Source organism: Cupressus sempervirens, chromosome 2, assembly GCF_028749045.1.
Source record: "Cupressus sempervirens isolate cs-2001-9-10 chromosome 2, ASM2874904v1, whole genome shotgun sequence".
Taxonomy (NCBI): Eukaryota; Viridiplantae; Streptophyta; class Pinopsida; order Cupressales; family Cupressaceae; genus Cupressus; species Cupressus sempervirens.
In genome coordinates this window covers 124,071,787-124,091,651 of record NC_143119.1, presented here as the reverse complement: position 1 = coordinate 124,091,651, position 19,865 = coordinate 124,071,787, and the positions used below count along the sequence as shown (strand labels likewise).

At 31.8% G+C, this 19,865-nt stretch overlaps 2 protein-coding genes across 2 annotated transcripts; both read right to left on the bottom strand.

Moving 5' to 3' along the window:
• Positions 1-1,233: 1,233 nt before the first annotated feature.
• LOC149571333 (putative aspartic proteinase GIP2) lies at positions 1,234-2,844 on the bottom strand. The gene has a single exon (XM_089812887.1). The coding sequence runs from the start codon at positions 2,748-2,750 to the stop codon at positions 1,461-1,463; it is 1,290 nt and encodes a 429-aa protein (XP_089669013.1). The 5' UTR covers positions 2,751-2,844; the 3' UTR covers positions 1,234-1,460.
• Positions 2,845-13,357: 10,513 nt separating this feature from the next.
• LOC149571332 (EP1-like glycoprotein 2) lies at positions 13,358-15,122 on the bottom strand. The gene has a single exon (XM_089808879.1). It carries the CDS (start codon positions 15,012-15,014, stop codon positions 13,545-13,547), a length of 1,470 nt encoding a protein of 489 aa, XP_089665005.1. The 5' UTR covers positions 15,015-15,122; the 3' UTR covers positions 13,358-13,544.
• Positions 15,123-19,865: the final 4,743 nt, after the last annotated feature.

Sequence of the window (19,865 nt, the reverse complement as noted above, 5' to 3'; positions counted from 1 at the left end):
ACGTGCAAGAAAAAGATAAATAAAAAATAATAAAGACTTAATGCCTAGTGAGCAAGGAGTCCTCTCAACAATTAGTGCCTTGAGTTTACGAGAGAACTCCTTATCAACAACTAAGGGTTCATTTTTCAAGGGACCGAAATTTTGGGAAGAAACCACAAATTTTGGAAGAGGAAGAATTTTGGAAGAGAGAAGGTTTTGAGAAGGGAAAATGTCACTTTTAGATACTCTTATATATTTAATATTAGATGAAAAATATATTGTATATTTTAAATTAGTTATATATTTAATACTTAGTTGTACAGTTTTTAATAAATTTTACAAACTAATTTTTTGTCAAATATTAAGTTCAACTTTTTGAATCTCACATCTTACATCTAAAACTTGTATAATCAATTAAATGTTATGTTTCAAGTGTATAAAAAATAAAAAAGAATTAAATATTTTTTTGGGCAAAACATAATGTATTAAATTATACATTTCAAATGACTTAAAATGAAATAAGTGAATGTATGAAAAAAGTAATTTTTTAAATTATACTATTTCAAATTAATAAATTTGATTTATCTCTTATTTAAAATATAATGTAATATTGATATGTAATTATCAATTAATAGAAATATGAATTATAAAGATTTAATTAAAAAATTAATTTCATTTTTAAAGTAAAATAACTTCATAATTTCTTTGATCACAATCGTATAATTGAAATTGCATATTTTATGCAAGCTTCATATCACATTATTAAACTCTATTAGTACTAAATTCATTCTTCTTTAAAAAAATGTTATTCAAATGTTAAAAACAAAAGAAATGGTACTAAATTGTATGTCTATACAGTCATGACTTGCAATGTTTTCAAGGAGGTACTTTATTTTCTAATCTTCATTTTTAACTTTCCTTTATAAAAGTTGAGTTTGTGATGATCAGTGCATAAACATGGCAAATTAATATGGTATAGAAGTTCTTTCGATTTAAAATATATATATATTATGAAATCCAACCTACCATTTGTAGTAAACAGCTATTTTCATTCTGTTTGATTTAGTATCAATGTTTTCCGTTGGCACGTCTCCGAATAGATAGCTTGTCGGCAGAAGCCCGAGGAGATAAGACTGCCCGTTGATATTGGTTATTTCTTTATTTAACGTTTTTAAAAATGATGAGAACTAGGAAATACAGAGAGAATATGTGTATTGACGAGGGAGGAAGAAGGGTAAAGTAGTACGCGACAAATACCATAATGCAATTTATTACATTCTGTAGTCTACAATACAGACAATAACATCAGCCACTACAGATGAGCTCCATCGAAGATTTTAAGTGGAGTGACACAATCACCATGAGAGATTGTTGATTTATTTGAAAAGCAAAACTCCTCAGCCTAAATTATTTGTCAAATAAAATCGAATCTGTAACGCAAATTCAACATAACATATTGGCGAACTGTTGATAGAGGATTTTTATGCGGTGGAGGTGAAATTGAAGTTGGAGCAGGTGGTCTGCATGCCCAGCAATGTGGAGCTGAATCCAAGGCGAGATGTGGCCAGATCGAACTGCAAAAGATTATCCTCCATCTGATGACCTCCGATTACCATTGTCGTGGTGGGATCCTCGCCTCCATCTACAAATCCAAGGCACAACACATCATCACTCACCTCAACCATAGAATTCGCTCCCATGATTCTCCAAATCGTATCGCTGTTCTGCATCACCAGTCCGATGGTGGGCACAGCGGCGCCAACTCTGGTTGAACCAACGGTCTTCGCATCGAAGCATGCATCAAACGGCTTCACACCTCCAACCCGAGAAATATTCCTCGCCTGAGCTTCTTTCACAAAAGCGTCGCGAATGGCAGCGTATACGGACGTCGCAACAGTTGTGTACGGAACCACCGTGCTCAGCTTCGTGCCGCCCTTCCCCTCGCTATCGATCTTCAACTTGGCGGCGTCGATGGCGACGTTCTTCTCGCCCACTTGGACGGCTTTCACAGAAATAAAGTACTCGTTTGGAAGCTTTGAGTTCTTCACAAGAGGAGTGTAAGTGAGCCCCTGAGAGACGTCCTTCCCGGGAAGGAGCACGTAGGGGCCATTACCGAAGAAAACGACACCCGGTGCTCTGGCGGCGGGGAGACATATGGCGAATTTGCGAGCGAAACTGAAAGCGGCGGAGAGCTGAGAGGGCAGAGCGACGGCGCCTCTGCTGAATCCCGCCATTCCGGCGACACCCTGAGCAAGTCCTTCCAAGAGAAAGGCGGGCGCACAGGAGAAGATGAAAAGGGGGAATGTGACTTTGGGCCCCGGATTGTTGCCATCGGTGGAAGAAAGAGCCACCACGTCTTGCCCCAAATCGCCGCTCGTTTCGGTTCGTGTGACGGTGTTCTCGGGAAAAGCGCCGCAGGTGTTGTTATTGCAGCCGGGCTCCGGTGGCGCATAGCATTCGCCGCATGAGATGGAGCCTGCCTTTGAGCAAACAGCCGAGCGGCAGCGGGCGGGGCGGAAAGTGGAGGAGTTGTAGGAGCCGTCTCGGCATTGCACCCACACATTATCTCCCGTTATGTCTACCACTAGACTTTCTGTCTGCAGCGGTGTTTTCTGCTGGATTTGAGTGACATATTGCAGAGTTGTAGAGTCTCGAGTGATCTGAGCAACAAGAGCATTTGGCCGACTTGTTGCTGCCTCTGATAGAGAAGTGGACAGAGCACAGATAAAAACAGAGAGGACGAGGAATACTGATTGGGATCGCGACGACATGATGGCGTCTGCTTGTAGTATTACTCGATGAAAGGAAGTGGGAATAGTGATTTAGAGGTAAGGACGTATGGGATATAAATAGGATAACGCAAGCGTGTTCTAGAGTGGTAAAATACCTACACGTTCTTATCCTGATGTCTCGCAGCCGAGTTTGAATTTGACCTGAGATGAGCAATCGAAACTCTTTTGTCGTCGTTATCTGATAAGTGCAGACTTGTTCTTGTGATCACGCAAGCAAACCCCGTTTCCCACTCTAATGTAGCCCCAGTTTACTATATGCTACTTTACAGTTGGCAGATACAATCCCAGTGTTCTACAGATGGTCAAAATCTGTATCTGTTTGACTGCTCCTGTTTTGCTTTATGTTCACTTTAGGCTAATTTGATTCAAAGATTTCTGAAAACGCGTTTGGGCCGGAAGTGCCATTCATGAGAACTCCGTATTTTTTATCGGCAGCAAAAGACCGGCTCTAATCAGACAGCCTGGCATGGCCAAACCTGTGGACCCGTATTCCAGTCAATGCATTTGTTTTTGACAATACCAATATTGTAATATTTGTTGGGCTCTCGAGTAAGCAAACGACTGTCTAGAAAGCCCCCATGCTTGACTCGGCAATATTCATTGCATCGCATTAACAAATAAAGAAACGATGCAACTCAAATCAAGTTTTATGCTACTGATTACAAGTGTGGAATATAATTATGCTTAAAGAAACCTGCATGGTCCTACTTGTCTTGTTCATATGGAGGAAGGTAACTAGAGTTAATAATGCTGAAAAATTTGTAGGAGTATTTTAATATTGCTTTTAAGATAATACATTGTGTTATGTGATACATGATTATTCTAGAGTATATAAGTATCATCGTGAAAATTTATATTTTCTATTTTCTTTTCAAAAATCATTTGAAAATGGTTAAGTTGATACTAATTTTATTGCTTGATATTAAAATCTAGTTTCAAGTCGAAGAAAAAATGTTATTATTCTTTAATAATTAGTGTGAATTCTGTTCCTTCATGCTTTCTACTTCTTATTCTACTCTAAACTCATGTCTTCATGGCAATTTTATATCAGATAATTTATTATTAATATATATGAAAAATATGTCTTTTGTTTAAAAATTAATAATTATTAGTGCAAATTAGAAACTTATCAAATGGAAAAGTAAAAGTGCCTAATTATCTTAAACAAATTGTGGGTTGCATAAAGATTTTACTCAAAAGATAGAACCATTTATGCCAATAAGTTTAATATTATAATTATTTGACTAGACTTAAAATCTTGGTCTATTGCATGTGTACTCTTTTAAAATAACTTTGAAATTTAACTTTAAAAAAAACAAATCAAATATTAATTTAATTTACAATTTAGCTTCTTATCATTCATTCCATTTTAATATCTGAAAATAATTATTGAAAAGAAAAATAATTGATACAAATAGGGGAAAGGGGTGAGTGCTTGTACATGGTTCAAAATTTGTAACCAATTTAAGGTTATAGTGTTCAATCTTGTAGCACATTTGCACTAGATATTATAATTAAATAATGTATATATAATCAAACAAATTAAAATGATCACCAAAATGGACCAATAATTAGCACATAAGAGTTTATAAATGCTATATTAAAAATAATACATTAATAATAGATTAATTTCTAACAATGACTCACAAAGTTGGAAACTGAGAAAGTAATTTGTATCTTATTCAAATGAGAAAAAGAATCAAATACAACATAAGCCTGTCAATTGCGATAGAAAGTATCTAAGACAAGTGTAGGAGGTCATAAAACATTTAGACTTTGAGGAAAGCTATGTGCATTGCCTTGTTGTAGTGCCTGCCCCTAGTTTACATTTTGCTTTTATTGCCAAACTCTTTTAGGCTAGATTTATGCTTGACGATTAGTGGCATTGTTTTAAGATTATCATATATTGTTTCATATTTAGTTGATTTATGATGAGATTACTTGGTATTATTTACTTCATGTATGCATGATGATTATTACAATGATTTCAGTTATTCATGATGATTAGTTAGATGGATTATCATATGTGTTTTCTTATAAATACTTACCCCATACTGCATGTGTATGGTGTGTGTGTATGTTTTCTTTATGTATGGTGTTTCTGATGTGGTTAAGGAAGGGAGTCGTAGTCAGCTGCTAGTTAGAATATACATGATGCACCACTTCCTGACATTGCTTATTTAGTTTAGAATATTGTGTTTGCACATGTGTGGATTTTATGCAGATTGTAGGTACCAGGTATCAACTTCCCTGAATTGTCAGGATGAGCATACCTTATCACATTATCTCAATGGTAAGAAAGGGGAGATAAATTCTTAAGTCCAAATCCTAAACCTTTAACCCATTTGTCCTAGATAATTAGGAGGGGTATCCGAATTAATTATCTTCCAAATGCATTGTATGATGTTAATCCATGATTATAACCCTTTAGTTTGATCTTGTATGTGTTTTTCTTTGATGGGTTTTTGTATTTTGTTTTATGAGTCTTTGGTGATTTTTCTACTAATTAAGTCAAATTAAATTATTAAATTAATGATTTAATTTAATGAAAAATTATTATGATATTTTAATATTTAATTATATTTAATTAATTGATAAATTAATTAAATAAAAAGAATTATTTGTGAGTCTGATTCCCAAGTGGTGGTGAACATGCTTTCTTCGCAAGAGCTTGAGGATGTTAGTTGGAAGCTGGCCACTATTGTTAAGCAGATTCTTTTCTTCTCTTCCTCTTTTCAGTTCATTAGGTTCATGTATATTCCTCGTGAATGGAATAGAACTGCTGATTGTTTAGCCAAATGGGCTTCTAGTCATGATCCGGGTTGGAATATTAGGGATAGGGGGCAACTGTCCTTTGAGATGGTGCAAGAATTTGATGATCTTGTTGCTCAAGATCGAGCTCCTTGTTGAGCTCTCCTTGTTGTATTCCTTTCTGTCTTAATAAATTTTTACCCCTCGTTTTGCATAAAGATTAAAGTTATATGTTTAATTTCAGAACATGATAATATTTATTTTATTTAATAATAATATATTTAGAGTTTATTTTTAAATAAATGTTAAATATTATTATTAGTTAAGTTAATAAATATATTATCTATTAAAATTTCAAAAATAAAGTAAAGCATGAAAAATATATTAATTTATTAAAAGTTTAAAGATTGCATAAAGTATACATGAGATTAAAATTTAATAAATTAATTAAAAGGAGAAGTCAAGTGAATTTAATTAAGTTATTTTATAATTCATTAAATGTGCATGAAAAAGATAAAGAAAAGATAATAAAGAGGTAATGTCTAGTGAGCAAGGAGTCCTCTTGGGTGATCACATAATTAGTGCCCCACATTTAGGAGAGAACTCCTTATCAACAATTGAGAGTTCATTTTTCAAGGGACTGAAATTTTGGGAAGAAATCGCAAATTTTGGAAGAGGAAGAATTTTGGGAGAGAAGCTTTTGAGAAGGGAAAATTTCTCTCACAATCTTCCTTGGCATAGTGATTAGCATCAGACTCCAGGTAGACACTTGTGATTATTCGCTCAATTTATTACGCTCTTTCTTTCCTATCTTCATCGTGTCTGTTGAATGGTTATCTAAGAAATTCTTGCGATGAATGTTTTAGTATTGTGTATTTCTAGTATGCATGTTAAATCTTTTGTTTACGAGAAAATCAAAAGATTAATATGGATGAATGCACAAAGTTGGGTCGCAATTCCATGGAAGTCAAATCCGCAAAATGAAACTTCTTAGAAACGGGTACCCGATTTTAAAAAACGGGCACCCATTTTTGGTTCGGGTGCTCGACCCTAAATTTAAAAAATGGGCACCCGTTATTTTTAAAAATCGGGTACCCGTTTTTTATTTTCAAAAAACGGGTACCTATTTCTCAAAAAAAGAAAAATTTAAATTTGTAAGAAATGGGCACCCATTTTTTAAAAATTGGGTACCCATTTTTTAAAAGTAAAAAACGGGTACCCATTTCTTAAAAATTCAATTTTTTAAGTTTTCGGCAGATTGTACATGCCGCTTTTAGCTTTTCAAAATGGGTACCCATTTTTTGAAATTCAAATAACGGGTGCCCATTTCTTACAACATGAGGCAGGATTTTATTTTCCTGCCTCGGATTTCGGTTTGGGACAGGCTTGGTGAGACCAAGCCTATGCCTTGGTCTCTTAAGATTTGGCTAAGGCATTGAACTAACAAATTCATGCCTTGCCATAATTTTTAGAGGGTCTTCCCGATCAAATTTTTTTATGAAACAAAAACCCATTAGAGCTCTCACTGTCCTGATTTCAGAAAATAAATTTTATAGAGTTATGTTTTTATTTACTATTTTTTTTAATTTTTTAATCAAAGGTGGTACCTAAATGTAAAATAGCAATGTTCACTAAAACTTTAATAACTTTTTTATTTTATTTTTTTTCTTAAATTAATTTATATGTCATCAATCTACATTCAATTCTTTTGAAGTTAAAAGAAAAATTGAAAAAAGTGAAATTTTGATCAAATTATGGTGTCCATAAACAAGAGGTTTTAAAATTTTCTTTTATAGCCAATTAAAAATTAATAAAAAAATATATTCATTAAAAAATTCAAGAAAAATATTCTCATCAATCTTTGGTGTGTCAGGTAACTCTATTTAAAAGGATTCACAAAAATTCATTCATTTGTGTCAAATTATGGTGTCCGTACACGAGCATGGTATGGTCCTAAAAGAGGCATTTTGAAAAAGTGGTTTTTAAAGATCCATACCAAAAAAATAATCTATCATATGGGTATACAAATAAATTACATATTCAAAAAGAAGATTCCATGCACTACAATTTTTATTTCTGAAGTTTTTTTATATTTAATCTCTAAATGGCTCAAATTTTGGCATCAATTGACAAATTTTTTCAAAAACAGGAAAAACACTTCCACTTTTTGGCCAAAAGTGAGACCCAACTTCTTGCACTGACCCATATTATCCTTCATCAATAGATTTAAAATTGAAAATTGAACAGGGACAGGTTTTGTATTAAATTCAAAGATTTCAATTGAGAATTCAACCGATTAGTCGTATTACCTCTATTAGATTAAAGCTCAAATTTTGTATTAAAATACACACACACACACACACACACACATATAATTTTAAAGGGGGGCTATTGTCTTCTTTAAAAATTTTATATATTATAAAATTTATTGCAAATACAATTTGAATTATATATATATATATATATATATAATGAGGAAGAGGTGGGGAAACCCCATACCCCCTCCATATGCCAGTAGCCAACTACTACTACAGGTACTGCGACAACATTGTTGTTGCAAGCCTATGTTAGGAGGTGACCGCCCTTTTTAAAAGGGTCAGCAGCTATATAAAATAGCCCCTACTTTATTAAATTTGTAGGGTGTAATTTTTATTAAATTTTATTTTATTTTAAAAATAATAATATGTTATTTAATATTAATTTTTAAATATTATTTATTAAATAAAATTTTATTAAATATTTTTAATTTTTAATAATTAATTAAGTATAGTTATTTTAAGTATTTAATTATTAATTAATTTAACATAATATAATATAATTCAATTAAGTATAATTTAATTTTTTTTATTTTAGTAATGTAATTTAGCGAATAAGGTTGTGGATTTACTTAACTTTTATTTTGATTTTAATGAAATTGCCAATTATTTTATTTTAAAATCAATGAGAATTATTGTAATAATTTATTTAAGTAATTGATTATCCTTAGAATATTTTAGGGAAATTGACTTAAAATATAATAGGGTGAATTCTACAATTGATTCGAATAAATGAATGGGTTGATTTAGTAGGGTAAACTGAGAGTCTTATATACTTGAAACGTACATTGAAAATGAAAATTGAAACCTTACATTTAACTCATCATTATGTTTTCAAAATCAAACCAAACTATGAAACCTACATTTTGTATCTATATGTTGTCTATGTTTTGGGTTTGGGTTGACTAGAGTGTTGTCAGTTTTAGGATGTCTACCAGAGGCTTGGGAGTTCTGTGATTGTGATGCTATAATGATTTGATCTCGATCTTTAAAACTCAACCATGGTAATGTGTTGGTATGCTCTATGATGAGTTGTATTTATTGTTTGTTATTGCTTTCTAGTGTTCTTGTGAGAAGCTGAGGTGAATGTTATGACATATTTGACTTAACCATTTTGGAGTCTTCGATCAGTTGTATTTGTATTGTTTTCCAGATAGTTTTATAGGATTGATGTGTTTGTATGATTTGTTTTGGTGATGTCGTGCTATGACATATTTGTCTTAACCATTTTCAGTCTTCGATTAGTATTTTTGGGATGCTTTCCAATTGCTCATAGAGAACTGATGTGTTATTGTGAATTATCTTTTGACGCTTTCTAGTCACATGTATAGGACTGAGGTGATTTTATATGATTATTTGATTTATACTTTTATGAGCCTAGGGTAGGTTATCTATATGTAATGTATGGAAGTGGCTTGCAATGGAGGCTGGGGCGCCAAGTGGCTACCAGGGTAACCCATTGTAAGTTGTTTAATAAGTGAAAAAACTACACTAAATGGGAATAAAATGAACCTAATAAGAGTCTTTTTATGTTCTCACCCATGCCTCAAGTGCTAGTACAAACTAGGATGGGAGTAGAGAGAATGCTTGGTTGTGACCATGCATCGTTAATATGCCTTGTCAGTACGAGAGGATACTAGTGCCACATAGGGATCACTAGGGGGCCAAGGTCCTGAGAGACTATGAGGGTAACTCTTGCATGATTCATGTGATGACACTTGCCCGCTTACATAGTAGGTTTCCTATGTGTCTTTGTGTGCCTCTAGGTATAGATGTCATTTTATCTTGGAACCTTTGAGCTAGATTACTTTTAGGATTTCCAGACTTAGAGAGTACTTTTGATATTTAGATTGATATCCTGTTTGGGACTTGACACTATCTCCTCAACGTAGTGGGAGTGGGCCTTTTTGGGTTACCATACAGTCGGGTGGTAGTGCTTTTTACTCTTACCATTGAGATTCGTCTGTTGATGTCATGGCTAGAGTTTCCTTGTCTATATTTGCTTTCATTCTATTTTTGTGTATTGTGATGGATGGTTGTATCTTTATGATCGATAGTTATATCTTTATTATGGATGGTTTCATTTATTGTATTTTACTTTGTATCATAGATCCAAGGACGATGATGTAATTCTATTTTTATAAAGGTATTTTCTTTTAGCCTTTCATACCCTATGACATGTAAAATAGATGATTGAGTGTAATGTCCCCTTTCTAGCATTCATAGCATGATGTTGTCATTAGCCTATTTCCCCACAGTCCTGTAGGCTAACTAGGACATTAAAGGGGCTTAGAGGCCATTTGGCCTAGACAGTTTCAGTTGCAGGTCTTTCTGAGGGGTTCTGAGGCAACTTTGGGCATACTTACTATTTATAGTAAGTCATCTTGGGCATGGCCGGACATTTAGTCACAGTGGTATGTCGATGGTAATTGTTTAAAATCGACAGGAAGACTTATTTATCATTTATAAGATTTGTTATGCATTGATAAAGCCATTTTATAAAGTTAAATTTAAATATTTAACTTTATTAATGCATAGACTATAGTTTGTGGAAAATATTTAAATTAAAAGAGTTCCCTTTATTTTTATAACACATTGGAGACATAAGGTACATAAAGGGAGTTATGTTTTATCCCACATTGAGAAAATGAAGGATTGAGCTCTTGTGAGAACACTATAAAAGAAATGGAAGAGCTTTTTTTTTGTATGCTTGGATGAAGATTAATGTTATGTTGCTGGATATCTGATTATCGGGCTTGGAGGATAGAATCCCTCTTTGCTAGCATTCTCTTCGCTGTTGGAAGACACAGTCAGGAGGATCAAAGGTGTTTTCACTTCAGGAAACACACTGGGTTTCATTTGGGGTGTTTGCATAAAGAAATTTACAAGGGTTTGAGGTGCAAATCTAAAGTTAGTTATTGCTAGAGCGCCGCATGAACAGTATTTTGCTACAGTCGGCATGAACAGTATTTTGCTACAGTACGGTGTGAACAGTGTTGGTATCAAGTTTACTTGTTTTTCCAGCTGATTAGAAGTTTGGAGGGCTGGCCGACTACATCTACAAAATACTACGGCAACTAATTCCAAGTTTCTTCTGTCAAATTTTGATATTTTGCATAATAATTGTTGAATACAAGTCTGAATAGTTTTTGCAGCCTTTAAGGCAGCTGTAAGTGCACATCTACATTTAAAAATCACCCTTTATTAGCAGATTGAAAGAGTTTCCAGAGTTTTCATATACTATTGAATGTATGCCAAGTATTTGTGAAAATGTTATGATGTGTATTATGCATTTTAATGTCACTTCATAGTTGTTCGTAAATCTACTCATTAGAAAGCAATTTATTGAGGAAATCAGCTTTATGAGTTTGCATACAAAGTGTTTGACAATATTCCTTAAGTTAAATTTCTGCAAGTCAAAGTTCAAATCAGGGGAGGATATTACATTGAGAATTCTGAATTTTATTGCCAAGTGGCATTCAGAACAAATGTATATTATTTAAATGGACTTTGGACTTTTAATTATTCTTTCATATGGATGTGGTATTTGTTAGACTTAGTATTAATTAAATTTAAATGTAATTCAACGTCTTGGGATCCTTAAGGAATGTAATCTATTATATATGCTTATAGATGATTGTATGTTATTGCTTTCGCTACTTTATGTTTGATATGTATGTTATTCTTTCTTGTTCTTTAAAAAAAAAGTGTGGCAAACTTAGTAAAACTCTAGGTTAATTCTTTTGGATCCCTTGGCAGGGCGTTGCACTTGTGGTCAATAGTAATAAGCTACAAAGTGTCCATGCTATCAAATTTTAAAAGACATGTATGCAAATTAAAATGAAAGAAAAAAGGATATGATTAGCCTTGTCAAAGTGTCCACTCTCACTTTGACAATGCTATGCTTAGTGAGAAAAAGGCTCTACACAACCCTCATGGCCTTTTATAATGCAGTGCAACTACAAATAGAAGAACATGTCATGTGTGCAAAGTCCTCAAGAGGCATGAATAGACATTGGATCTAATGTGTCTACAATAATAAGTGTTTATAAAGAATTCTCAATCGATTCAGAGGATAAAAAAGTTTCACCAATCAAGTGCATGGAACCTTATCTATAGGTGAAGAAGAGGAAACAACTTTTTATTTTCTTTCTTCTCTACATTGTTTCCTTAGTGTATTAGTAATGGGAAAGTGTTATTTTCTTTCATTTTGTTTCTCATACACTTGCTTCTCATCCTCTTCTACTCTATCATTTCCTCAACCATCTCAATTTCCCCAAAATGTTTGTTCATCTTCTCAACCTTCTCAACAACCCATCATTGCTACTAATTTGAAGAGTTTCTACATAAGTTCAATTATATAAGGAAGCTTCATGATTAGATTGATTTCATTGAAGATCTATTGAGGATCATGGTAAGTTATTTATATCCACTATTTTGTAGAATAGGGCTTTTTCTTGGTTAATACTACAAGTAACCAAATTCTTAAACATAAATTTAAAGTTTGTTAACTATCAACTATTTCATTCATGTTATCAGCTAACTTGGTGCATATTTCATATGATGAATCGCTACACCTTTATATTTAAAAGCATTGGATGTGCATTAAGTAATCATCTAGAAATCATATATATATATATATATATATATATATATATATATATATATATATATATATATATATATATATATATATATATATATATATATATATATATAAGAAGAAACATTATAGGAATAGTTGATTTGGAACAACAAAAGAACTTAAGTATACATTATCATTTTAGAAAAATTGTGTAATTTAATAGTTGCATTTTACAATTTACATAGTTCTAAAAAAAAGTTTTAAGACAATTATCTTCAGAAAATTTCAACAACCTTCTTAATATATTTTAAAATATTACTAGTCTTTAATAATTAGTGCAAAGTAAAAAATTTAGTTAATTAAAAAGTAAAAGTACATAATAGTCTAAATCAAATTTATGGATTGTAGAATTGATATTAGTCAAAAGATAGATTCATTATTTTTTATAATTTTGATATTAGAATTATTTATCTAACTTAAAATCTCAGCTCTTTCAAAAAATTAAATAATTCAAATATCTTTTAAATTTGAATATGTTTAATTTCTAAAAAAAATCAAATTAGCAAAAACATATTGATTTTTTTTCAAAATATGTAGATTATGAAAAAAAATGATGAAAATTTTAGAAAATCTATTGTATTTTTCAATTTTTGAAAATTTTGCGAATGATACATTTTGTATGGAAGATAGTCACATCTATTTCTAATAGATTATTCAATTTAACTATTTTTAAAAAAATAAAAAGAAAAGGATCAATACAAATAGAAATGAGGAGATAGTAATTCTACATAGTTCAATAGATATAAATGATCTTGCAACACATTTATTCTGGATATTTGTAATTAAATAATCTATATCTAAATTTTAAAAAATCCAAATACTAATTAAATAAACCAACACTAATTATATAAAAATACATAAATTAAATCATTGAGTACTGACATAAATTAATTTCTCTTTATTAGGAGCAACTAGAAACATGCAGAAGAGGTTGATCAAAGAGTCGAAATGTGAGAAAGTGGTTTGCGTATTTGTAAGAGAAAAATAATCGAACACAACAGAAATTGCGTCAATCACGATAGTACAAATCGACAACGAATGCAGTAGGAGCTCTTAAAACATCTAGACTTTGAGGAAAGCTGTGTACGACGCCTTGCGATCAGCGGTAACAAGTTGCAAAGTGTCTACACTGTCGAATGTCAAAAGACATGTACGCAGATCGGAACGGAAGAAGGACGCAACGCAGGTGCATTTAGAGAGGCACAAATCTTTGCATTGCTGGGCTGTGGAGGTAGATGAAGCATTGAAATCGAGGTATTTGTTGGGATAATAATCGAGGCCCTTCACTTCCACCATCTGCTGCCCTTTCCTTCCTTTGCAAGCCAAGTCGAGCGGAGACTGAAGAGAACAACCCGCATCAGGCTGAAACGCCTCTCGCATCCTGAACATGGAAGCCGGGCAACTGCACTGGCCATTCGAGCAGACGCCGTACGGACCGCAAACAGAAGGCAGGCTACAGTTGAAGCACGACGGGAAAAGCTCATAGTCCGACGTCCACACCTGAGGATTCGATCCCATTATTCCCCTTATGGGTTTCGCCATGTACGCTCGAAGGTTTCCGTCCGAATCTAATCTCAGGAACCGCATTCGGGATTCTCCTTGGAATGTATGAAAGGGCAGGGTGTCTGAATCAGCCGTGGGGAAACAAGTTGACCCATTACTATTGTTAGGTAAATTTGCTCCCGCTTTGGCATCGCCTATGTTCCCCATTGATATCAGATCTGCAGCGAAGACTATCTGCACCGTGAACGACCCTGACCCGGAAGAGGTGCAGGGACTCTTTATGTATCGATAGGAGAGACCAGGGAATGGCCAGGCCCAGTATGGCAATGAGTTGGGAGAAGAATAAAGCACCACACCTCCTTTCTCTGCCACCAAAGAGAAACGTCCCTCGGAGGAATTGGTGGGAGAGCCATTGCTTACGAGCTTCTGCCCGGTTCTAAATATCTGCCCGATCATGAGCGTGTTGGTAGGATGCTGCCAGCTGGACCAGACAGTGGTATTGTCCTTCGCCAGATCTGAGTCGGTGGTATTGTAGAGCACCCAATTTCCCGTCTCCCACAAATCCATTGACTCTACCGACCCCTCGGAGGACCAAATTGCGGCCCCGTCGGATTCGAGGAGAGCCAAATGTCCAAGCGCATTGCGCGCCACCGTGCTGTTTTCCCCCACTGGATTGTTTCTGTTGGCGCTCCAGATTTCTGTTCCCTTGGGAGATGAAGGCGATGCGAAGAAGGGATTGAAAATGATGGAGAGAGTAAATTTGCCGGAGTTTTGGTGGTCAAGAAATCCGAGAGCACAGTCGCCGTTGGGGCTGGTAATGCGGTTACCCGATGCGTCCACTGCAATTCTGAAATTGCCATCCAACACAGAGCGGCTGGGTAGTGCTGCAGTGTTGGAGAGCACGTAATTCTGAGGCCATGTGAACAATGCTGCACTTGTATCTGTTGCCGCCACCACCAACATCAAGAGTATCACAACGTAACTCAGCTGCTTCGTCATGGTTAATATGATGCTCAAGCAAGTTTTCATGGAAGTAGAGGAGGGGGAAAGCGCAATTTATAGGTATTCATGGGCATTGGTGGGTAGGAATAGTTTTGTATAGACCGTTCATTTCATTTGCAGACAGCCGTGCGTAGGCTGGCATGGTGAGGCTACGCGAGGAATATCCCACTGATCTTAAAACGAGTGACAAGTGCTCGTTGTTTTGGGCGCTTGCTTGCTGTCTTTCGTTGACTCTTTAACAGTCTGACTAAACATTATAGCTAAATCTAGATTATTCAAACCAATTCCATACATCTTAGTATAAATTAATCATAGATTGTAGTGGTAATGAACAATACGTATGGTAGCAATTGCAGTATTCTAGAACGAGTGACAATAGTTTGTTATTTTGTGCGCTTACTCGCTGTCTTTCATTGACTATAATGCTATGGATAGACATCTCTGGTTGAATCAACATTAGTCCATACACCTTAGTATAAACTAACCTATAATAAACAAATCAAAATTAGGAAGTGATAATGAATAACATATGTTCTAAAATAAGTCAGCTGCTAGAAATATATATATATGTGTGTGTGTGCGCGCGCGCGCGTGCGTGCCTAGTGTCCAATTGATGTGAATGACAAGTTTAATAGAATAATATTAAAAAACTCATGATGTTAGTTTTTTATGTTTAGTTTAATTTTTTTTTATAGAATTATAATTTTTTATTTTATAATTTTATAAATTTGGATCTATATAATGGTTTGTGAATCTATATTTGATTTGATATGTTTTACACTTTTGTTGTTCAATTCACTGTTATATATCATTAAGAAAATATTGAGATATTTCTTATAAATTTATTGAAATATCTTAATGACTATAAAGGTTTATAAACAACTTAAATAAAATATTTGGATCATTGGAATCAAGTACTCTATGTAAATCCTTTAGGCCGCCCACTATTTAATAATGGTAAACACAAGAAACCAATAAAAAAGTATGCAAATGTTCTACGAGGAAAATTTTGATACAAATGTATTCCTTTTAGACATACAATTAAAATATTCTTTTGAAGAATGTTATTTTGATTGGAATGAATATGTAGGATTGTCGATTAGTATCTATCTATATGAATTCATATAATTAGTCTTGTCTATTGATGATCACTTGAAGAGTGTCATAATAAGCCAATTTTAAAATATCAGCATGGAATGGACAAAAAATATAAAATTATAATATGGGGAATTAATATATGGACATGAGAAGTGCAATAATTATAAAATGTATGGAAAAGTATGTATAAATGGATAGAGGAAGGTCAAATGAGTGTGAATGAATATGAGTAATAGGACCTTACCAAAAACAAATGTAGCAATTTTATTAATATGTAATTGCATTTATAACATTTTTTCAAATGTACCAAAAAATAAATCAGAATCAATATAAGTATGCAAATCTTATTAGTATGTTTTGACACATTTTTGAATTGTCATGTCCCTATTTTCCAAGTTTGGGTTTTGGCAAATAATAATCCATTTTATGTTTCTATCAAAACTTTAAAGTCATGCATCTAATGGACTTTGGACTTTGGATGGTTATAAATATGGTTTTTTGGGTCATTGGACAATGGAATGTTGATTGTGGATGAAAACCCATGATTCTTAGGTGATCAAAGGACAAAATCTCTATGATTACAAATTAAATTCTCATTAAAATAGTGTATTTGGGATAAAAAGGTATTTGTAAGATTTCTTGTTGCCTCCTTTATCATTAAAATGGTCTTTCAAGTGTTGTTTAGCATAGTTGTGTGAGCTATTGGTTAATCAAGTCTTGTAGATATGTACAATAATATACTTATGTAATTATGATTGTCATCAAATAAATGTTGGTATTTTCATTTGGATTTCAAATAGTATATCTTTTTTTGGTGTTTTGAGTAAATCAAAATACTAGATTTATCACATTTTACAATTTTGGTGTATAATTATGGTGTTTAAAGATAAATAATTCAATATTAATGTATATTAAATCCTATACTTGATTTTTTGTTGTTAAATATAAAATATTTCTTTAGTTTTTCAGGAATTTTCAATTGGTTTTGTTATTATGTTGGTGGTGAAATTTGGAGTAAATTGGGTAGTTTACTTTTGATATTTTTTGTAGATTTTTTGGAGATCTTCGGAGTATGAAGTTATATATCGGTTTCTATTGTAAATTATGATATAATCCACTTTTAGTATCAATAAAAATTAATTTAATGATACTCTTTGGAAACTTCATAAATTTGCTTTCCTCTCTTTGCAACACTAGTTACATAGTTGGGAGAATTTGGATGAAATTGGCATAAATTTAAAATTTTATTTTTTAGATCTAAATTTGGTTAATAATTTATGGTTCAATGCATTGTAGTAGTGTCAAAGCATGATCTTTCCATCATATAGTGGGTTGTAGAACGTATCTCAATGAAAATGAGATAATATACCAAAGAAAAAGAAAAAGAAAAATAACAAAAGAAACTTCAAATTAAATTCAAGGGAAGATTTTAAAAGAAGTAGAATTTAAGAAAACAATTGCAAAGATTCATGAAATTAGAAGGGATTTAAGGGATATAATAACAACACTATAAGAAAAGAAATATGTGTTGAGAACCTTGAAAGAGTAATTAACAAGTGGGAACCCAAATCAAAATATATAAAGGAACAAAGAAATATTAATATATGAGTACATCATGGCATCCAAAGAAACATTTAAAGGCATTGATTCTAACAAGGTTCATAGATTATGCAAAAATTACAACTCTCTACTTGGTAGGATCAAATTTAAAATGTGAGTTAGAAGACATTTAGAACATGTGAGGAAGAGTGAACCATGAAAAAGAGGTCAAGGAAATCCCTACAAGAATCAAGGTAATGAAAAGATGTTCATAATAGATTTACGGTAAAGTATCAGTACACCATTCTCATTATGGGAGTGAAAAAACATTTAAGCTTCCCCAAAAGGATGTTTACAAGAGAATAGTGAAAAGAAAAATAAAATATTATCAAGGATAATATTGAGGAGAATAATAGAAAAGAAGAGAGCTATCCAATGGTTGTTAAGAGATGGTATTTTTTCTACATGTTAGCTAAAATATGTTTATAGAATAGTAACTATATATTGTTCAATTTTGTATATTTAGATTGCTTTCATTGATGTATATTTGTATTATAATACTTTTTAGATTTAATTTGATAAGTCTTACACTTCTTTTTTGCAATGTACTTCTACATATAGTCAAGTAAATATCGATAAATGCCTTGTATAATGATTAAAATTCTTTATGACCTAGAAATATTCAAAAATACCTTAAGAGAATTGTTGAATCATTAGCATCAAGAAATCCTAAGTCCATCTCTTATAATGATTCACTTTATAACAATGGTAACCATGAGAAAGTAATTTAGTTAAGCATGAAAAGATCTTAGGATGGAAATTTTGATAGAAATTACATTTATATTAGTTCTTTGATTAAAGTGTTCCTATGAAGAATGTATTTTTTACTAAATGAGAGTTAGATGATGTGAGGATAATAATTAATATCTATGTTGTAAAATATAAAATCGTATATCAATATTGTGTTAGAAATTTGTATAACTTATGCTTGTGGTTGAGAATAAAATATAAGGGGGTTAAAATTTTGACTTTGAAGTTTGGAACTTTGGGAACCAACTACAATGTCATAGGATATATATATATATATATATATATATATATATATATATATATATATATATATATATATATATATATATATATATATATATATATATATAACAAAAAATTATAATTATAATATAGAAAATTAATGTATGGACATTAAGAGTGAAATAATTATGAAACTAATGGGAATGTATGTAAGAGTATTTACAAGTGGCATAGAATGCCTTAGTACTTTCCTTAATTATTAAGTTTTATTTTATATTAAATTTCAATTATAATCTAATTATATATTTATTAAAAGTATAAATATATTAAAATTTGCATAGTTATTTTTAGTTATAATATAAATAATATTTTTCTTTAAAGAATTAATATAAATTTATTTTGGAAAGTTAATTCTAAATATAATCATTTCAAAAAATATTGATTACAAGCTATGAATAATTTAAAATATAACAAACTTAGTTTTACCTATCAAAGGAAAAATATTTTTAAAAATAGAATTTTTTTCATAATTACTTTTTCAAAATAGCATAATAATCTTTCGTTCTATTTATCAATATTATAATATATATGGCATATATGATAGTTATTAATATGACAGTTTTAAATGTAAAAATATAATTTGATTCAAAAATTTACTTTGATATAATCATAATTAAATAATTTGATTTGAAATAGTTAGAAATAGAAAAAGATTAAGTAAACAAGAACAAAATTTTAAAAATAAAAATAAAAAATAAAAATTACAAATAATTTTTATTAAAATAAGCATATACATCTACACCCATCCAATTCAAATAAATTTATTCACTTTACTTCAACATTGAAATTGTAATTTCATGATTATATATTGTACCTTGCATAAATATGAGGCAACGTGCCATTAAAATTGGCTAAAATTTTGAAGTGACATGGTGGTTGTGAAAATTTTATGTATAAGACCTCAATTATTTTAGCCAATGGGATAGGTTGAAATTAGTTCCCTTAATTTATAAATGTAAGAAATATACATCTTTACTATAAAATTTATTGTGTATATAATAAATTTTTAAAATAATTAATTTTGATTGGTAGAAATCATGAATTTTAATTACTAGTTACAAGAAGGTGATTAAAATAGTACTATGCCTAACAACAAGTACTTAAAAATTAAGGTAAAATGAGTGTGAATGAATATGGATAATAGATTAG